Source organism: Manacus candei, unplaced genomic scaffold, assembly GCF_025592945.1.
Source record: "Manacus candei isolate 608988 ecotype Guabito, Panama unplaced genomic scaffold, ASM2559294v1 h1tg000139l, whole genome shotgun sequence".
Classification (NCBI taxonomy): Eukaryota; Metazoa; Chordata; class Aves; order Passeriformes; family Pipridae; genus Manacus; species Manacus candei.
The window spans coordinates 747,395-754,110 of record NW_026138187.1 but is presented as its reverse complement, the minus strand read 5'-3'; the positions used below and the strand labels follow the sequence as shown (position 1 = coordinate 754,110).

Here is a 6,716-nt window from a genome sequence, read left to right as displayed (position 1 = left end):
AAAGCTGGCTTTTATCAAAGCCCTCGTGTACTCTCTGCACTTTTATGGCAAGTTCCACTCATCTGCTGTGGTTTCCTTCCATGTCCCCAAGCAGCTGCAAAATACTCGGTGGTTTTTGGCAAAATACTCGGTGGTTTAGTGTTTCTTTGATTTTAGAGTTTGGCCTGTATTAACCTGACTCTGCAGGAGGCAGGGAAGCTTTCCCTGCACCAGTTGTCCAAGGACCCCAAAGCTATTTCCTCTCCATTGTTTCCTTTCCTCCTACTTTTGTTCCTGTAATGTCAGACACGTAAAATAGCCTTCAGAGGAATTCATAATACATTTCAGAGATCCCTGTTGCCCCAAACACTCCCCCTGCAGCACTGCCTGTGCTGATGGGGTGGCCCCTGTTCACACAGAGGTTTTAGGGAAAGCAGCAAGGTGAGCTGTGCAGGACAGGGAACACCACAACCACCCCTCCTGGCCAAGCTGGCCCTGCTTTATCAACTCACAGCTCTTCTCTGAACTCTGCTGAGCCCCTCCCCTCTGTACCTGCAGGCAGCAGGTTCCACAGAGCGAGTGCAGGTGTTGCAAGGATCACACTTTAACCCCTCCTGGCTGCCTCTATGCAGACCAGCTGGATGAAAGAGCCCTGGAACACAGCAGGGAGGCAGAACAGCAAAGTCTTCCAAGCTACTCCTTCAAAATCCATATTGTCATCACTGCTCTGCCACAGATTTCCTCAGCAAGAGGTGAGGAATCAGGAGAGACCTCAGGTGTTGGCAGGCCCAGACACCAAGGCCTTTTGCTGACTTGCAGAGCTGGGGAAAGAGGGAGCATTGAATTCCAGTCCCTGCTCCAAGCACCCCTTACCTGATCAGTGAAATGCACTTCATTTAGGGAAGAGTGTGATTGTGAGTCTGTGCAAGGCATGACTTGTGGCAGGTCTCCAGGACAGCTCAGATGATCTCACAGCCTCTGGCTGCTGAAAGGGGGAAGAACCTTCATCCTACCATTGCCTCTGGATTATCTCACAGGCTGCAAAGCTCAAACTCCCATGGGTCAGCCCACCAGCCCAAGAAAAGAAGCTTTAGCCTATGTTATCAAACTGAACATGCAAAGGGTTCAGCAGCTGCTCGGGGAAGGGGCTTGGGTGGGAATGGGAGCAGAGGGGTGAAGCTACACAGGGTGCCACTGTCAGCCAAGCCCAGACCACGGCTCTGGGGCTGTGAACCCATCTCAATACCAGAGCCAGAGCAGAGCAAGGTCTGCTTTTAACCATACTGAACACATTTATGCCATATAAACACCCGACCCATACAAACAGGCATGCCTTAAATCCACACTGGGAAGCAGTTAGACAAAATTGTTATTATTTGTTCCCCCTCCCCAAGGGGCACAGGTTTATTACTGTTCCCTGTCGTGGCACTGCTACAGCTCAACACAGAGTGGTCTTAGGAGTCAAGTCTATGCAGCCATTAAATAGAAGAACCCATTTTCAAATTAATTTAAAGTGACTTGCACATGGAAATAAGGGTTTCTGCTCTGTCTTGGTGTTGATGCAGAAAAATGGGCTGCAAGAGATGAGCCTTTCCAGGTCTTTATGTAAGTGCTTCCTGTGCCTGAGGGTTGTCTATCCTTTTTTTCCTAGGAGTTACTGCAGGTAACCAGAAAACAGTGTTTCAACATGCTGGATAAAAAGCAGTGAAAAGATTATGTTTATTTGTAAGTCTCTCTGAATTTTTATTAGCTCTCACTGACACAGGAACAGCGCAGCACTTCAGCAGCTCCCCAGCCTGGTGGTGTGTCCAGTGCAGGAGCAGCAGCTCTTCCCCCATGTCTGCTGACCAGGACATTCATCCCCCAAAGCTCCACTAACAGCACAAGAGGCTGAAAAGATCCCAAGATCTCATGGCACAAAAGCTTCGTCTCAAGAATTCCCATCAGACTTTTCACTTCTTCTTAGCACTTCCACAGCCTGTGAGCTCCTGTTCTATATTTAGGAGTCAGCAGGAAGCACACCTGGATTCCATGGAGGGCTCACCTCCCCTCTCGCACCACAGGGCAGCAGGAGCTCCCAGCACTCATCACTGAGCAGTGCTGCACTGAGGTGGATTCAAATCACTGCCATTCTGATGTGAAGGCCTTTGACCTGAGGTCTCCCACCCATCCAGAAGTGTTCTACTAACTGGGAAAGCTGCCACCACCCCCCAGCTCCGTCCCAGTGCCACCCACTACTCCCCAGTATCAGCATACATGTACTATTTTTTGAAGGTCATTTACTCAGTGTTAGCCAAGCTGATTTCCACAACCTGTTCTGCACAGTGGTGCCTTCAAAATGAAGCTTGTGCAGCACGTTATATTTAAGTAACACAGACTATAACTGGGGCATTACAGGTCAAAACATGTTCCCCAACAGACAACAATCCAAGTGAAAGTGTGAAATTAGTGACATGATCCCACCACTTTGCTGTGCCTGTGCAGAACCCAAGTGAAGCTCTCCTGCCTTCTGAGGTACATCCCCTTGATGAACCTGTTGAGTCACTGGGCTAGGACTAAGAGACAGGAAGGGCAGGAGGGAAGCAGCAGTTTTCATGTCAAATGTGCATCTGACACATTTAACAAGGGCACAGCACAGGATTCACCTCCTGCTCCAGCAAGAGCCTCAGCCCCCAGCCTACAGTTCTGCTCCTCTCCCTCCTCTGAAAAATCCTGACTGCCCACAGCAGAGGTTCCTGATGGAGCAGCCCCAGCACAGCCAGCACCTTGGTTGTTCTACATTAAGGCAGAGTCTCCAAATCTTAAAAGTGCAGGTGCTCAAATCCTGCAGGGAGAAGAGGCTTGTTTCTCCCTCTCCCGCTGTCAGGAGGCCTTTCCGGGAGCCTTGCCCAAGGCTGTGCCTGCCTTAGAGACTCCTGCCAACAAAACTGCTTCATTAGAGGAGAGAGGGAAAGGTCCCTCGCACAGCCTTGAGGCAGAAATGTCCTCGATCTGCAGGTAAAACCCACCTGGAGTTTGGTGGCCCAAACAACTCCATCATCCCAGCACGGTGACAGCTGCGCCTTCACAGCTGGGTCAGCACCCAAGTGCTCATGAGCAGAGGCACAGCACCAGGGACTCCAGAGCATCCCTGGAGAGCTGCTCTGTCACTCAGTCTGGAGTCTGCAATGGAGGATGAACTGGGCCACGATAAATGCAGGGAACAGCTGCTGCAGCCTCCTTCCATTTTCAGTCAGCTTTGTGCCCAGCTTTTAAAAGGCAGAGACTAAAACTGGTCACAACATACCAGATTGCTCTTCTCAGGTGCTTTTACAGAAGAGAAACTCTTTCCTGACTTCTTTAAAACATACACAAGTGGCTACTCTGACATGCTTCAGCATTGGTACATACAGTCACTGCACACTGCCTGTCCAACGATTCAGATCCTTTTCAGGCTGGAATCTCTTCACTCTTGCTGCCTGAAAACACTATGATCTGGCACATTTTCTTTATTTGCTGCTCTCTCAGCTGCTTTACCTGTACTGTGTTTGGTTTCCAGGTACTCAGTTCATGGAACTGCACACGTTAGCTGGAATGCCTTACACTCACTTCAGGTGCCACACACTCCCACAGTGTACAGCTGTCAGGTGGGATGAGATTCTGGAGAATGTAAATGTTAGGCCTTGGGGCAGGGAACATTCCTTCTGAAAATCAGCAGAAGATTCAGCCTTAAACCCCGCAACTGCTCTGGCTGTAGGTCAGACAATTTTAGCTGCCACGACAACTCAGTGCAGCAGTCGTGTCCTCCCCTCGCCCCTTCCCAGTGCCCACGTTCACACGGTGTCACAGAGCCAGCAGCCTGAGAGGCATCCCAGCACCTTGGAGCAACAGCAGCCACGGGGGAAGTGACAGAGCAGACAGTGGCAGATCGGGTTATTTGGCAAAACTGTCATGGTGAGATGTCCCTGCAGGTCACAGGGGACCCTCCCACCACCACCATCCCTCCTGTGTGGGAGAGGAGTTGGCTGTGCCAGGGCTGCGCTTCCTGGCGCTGCTCAGCCTATGGACCCGGCACGTGAGGCGACCAGTCAGGCTGTGGGTCAGTCACACCACAGGGCAGGCAGGCTGTGGTCAGTCAGACACTGGGGTGGTCAGTCAGACACTGGGCTGCCCAGCCAGGCCGTGGTCAGTCACACACTGGGCTGCCCAGCCGGGCCGTGGTCAGTCACACACTGGGCTGCCCAGCCGGGCCGTGGTCAGTCACACACTGGGCTGCCCAGCCGCGGGCAGTGCCCCGGGCCCCAGCCCGGGCTGTGGCTCTCAGGGCTGTCGGGGCTCCCGGCGGCCGAGCCCAGCTGCCAGCCCGGTGCCCGGGGCCGCGCTCACTCGTGGGCCACGCGTTCCAGAGCCACGTAGAAGCTGTCCTTGTCGTCCAGGCAGTGCCAGCCGATGGGCCCCGCCTCGCAGTCGGCGCACACCAGGAACTTCACGTTGCCCACGTCGCGGGTGAACCCCACGTTCTCGAAGGAGAACATGTCGCGCACCAGCCAGTGCTCCCGCAGCACATCCCCGCCGCCTCCCGCCGCCGCCGCCGCCGCCGCCTTCTTCCTCATGGCGGGCAGGAGGAGCTGCGGAGACACCACGGGGCCGTCACCGCCCGCCCGGCACCGCCCGCCCCCCCGCTCCCCTCAGCACCCCCCGGTACCTCACGGCGGGCGAAGGTGGCGGCGCCGGGCAGCAGCACCCGGGAGCCGCAGCGCTGGCACAGAACCGCCCGCAGGTTGCGGCCCTGCGCGCACACGAGCCCGGCCGAGCCCGGCGCGGCGGCGGGAGCGGGAGGAGGGGACGGAGGAGGCGCCGCCGGCTCCATCTCCGCGCAGGGCGCCGCCATGGCCGACGGGCGGGGCGAGGCGGTGACGTCAGGACACAGGCGCAGCTGACGTCACAGCCATGGCCCCGCCCCTCGCTCAGTGCGCGGGTTGTGACGTCACGCCACGGGCTACGCTGACGTCACGGCCCTGCCCCCCGTCCTCGGGCGGTCCCACCCGGCTCCTCCATCCCTGGGAGTGTCCACGGGGCTGGGGGTGAACTGGTCCGGTGGAAGGTGTCCCTGCCCATGAAGGGTCCCTTTCCACCCGAACCAGTCTGGGATTCTGATCCCCCCGACCTGATCCCGGGATGTGCCACCAGCCAGCAGCGAGGGTCTGTCTGTCGTGTGCAGCCCCGCAGGGACCATCAGGGACCGTCACTTACCGGAATGGGAGTCTGGAGACACCTGACTTTGTCACAGAGGTAGAAGAAGGAGCTCAGTTGATGCTGGACAAAGGGAAATTGTCTCCCTTCAAAGTCTCCCTCACTGGAGATATTCAAGAGCTGTCTGGACACAGTCCTGTGCCGTGTGCTCAGGGATGACCCTGCTTGGGGGAGGTTGGGCCACATGACCCACTGTGGTCCTTTCCAACCTCACCCATTCTGGGATTCTGTGAAGCTGCTGCCCGTATTTTGCGTGCAGTGGTCGCGTCAGCGTTCGGGAGAGCCCGGGTACACTCTTGCTGCTGCACACAGCAGCTCACATGGCTGCTTTTTACAGAGAGACCCCCCTCCAAACTGGGGGAGCACAGAGGGCACTGAAAGGGGCAGGGGGCTGACACTGGGAGCAATGTGTTTCCCAGGAGAGGGAAGCACAGACCAGCCTGACCCCAAAGAGCCCGGGCAAAGCAGGAGGCAGTGCCAGTGTTTACAGGCAGCAGTGCTGGAGAAGTCCAGGGGCACAGGCGACTGTGCTGCTCTTCACTGAGCACCTTTGAGCCCCTGTGGCTGTGTGCTGGTCTTGGGACCTGCTGCCAATGGCCCACTGTTGTTAGTATGGTTGAAAAGACTGAAAGAGACCTTTCAGTTGAACCACTGCTTCTTTAGGGAGTAAACCAGATCCCAGAAGAGCTCCAATTCTTGCTTTTTTTTCTGGCCATTTAGTATAAATATGCACCATCTTCCTGCTGCCTCACTGTCTCCTCACTGTCTGCTGCCAAGAACTCTCAGGAGAAGCCAGAAATGGGAACTGATGTTGAAGTATTACATAAAGGTACAGGATTTCATCAGCAATCCAGCTGCTCATCTCAGACTCCAGCCTAGGCAGTCCTGCCATGGGATGGGGGGTGAGTGTAGATTGCAGACATAACCCCATTCCCCTGTGACTTGTGCCAGTATTTCTAAGGCAGGAACAGTGCCTGGGAGCTCCTGAACCACCTGTGTGTGTGTGGAGCCAGCTTGGGCCTCGCCGAGCTGAGAGGGGAGTGGGTGCAGGAGGGTGGTGAGAAGCTCAGCAGCACCCCTGCACAGAGCCCTCCTTTTCTCCAGGCTGAGCCCCCCCAGCTCCCTCAGCTGCTCCTGCTGCTCCAGACCCTTCCCCAGCTCCGTTCCCTTCTCGGGACACGCTCCAGCCCCTCAGTGTCTTTCTTGTTGTGAGAGTCTCAGAACTGACTCCAGGATTCAAGAGGCCTCAGCAGTGCCCAGCGCAGGTCACTGCCCTGGTCCTGCTGCCTGGTACAAGCCAGGTGCCACTGGCCTTCTTGGCCACCTGGGCACACCTGGGCTCTTGTTCAGCCCCTGAGGACTAATTATTGCTGTCGACTGTAATCACAGCCTTTCCCTTATCTCTGCTGCTGTGCTCTTCTCCAACGGACCTTGCAACAAATCCCCCCGTTAGCGAGTCCTCCAGGCCTGGCTGGTCTCTGTGCTGTGGATCTCACAGCTGGAGC

The 6,716-nt window shown here is 55.8% G+C and overlaps 1 protein-coding gene across 1 annotated transcript; it reads right to left on the bottom strand.

Annotated features, from left to right (window-relative positions):
* Nucleotides 1–2,241: 2,241 nt before the first annotated feature.
* On the bottom strand, nucleotides 2,242–4,855 carry RABIF (RAB interacting factor). The gene is made up of 2 exons (XM_051771699.1): nucleotides 4,664–4,855; nucleotides 2,242–4,586 (listed from the first exon to the last, which is right to left on the bottom strand). The coding sequence occupies exons 1-2, from the start codon at nucleotides 4,847–4,849 to the stop codon at nucleotides 4,341–4,343; spliced, it is 432 nt and encodes a 143-aa protein (XP_051627659.1). The 5' UTR covers nucleotides 4,850–4,855; the 3' UTR covers nucleotides 2,242–4,340.
* Between the last annotated feature and the right edge of the window lie 1,861 nt (nucleotides 4,856–6,716).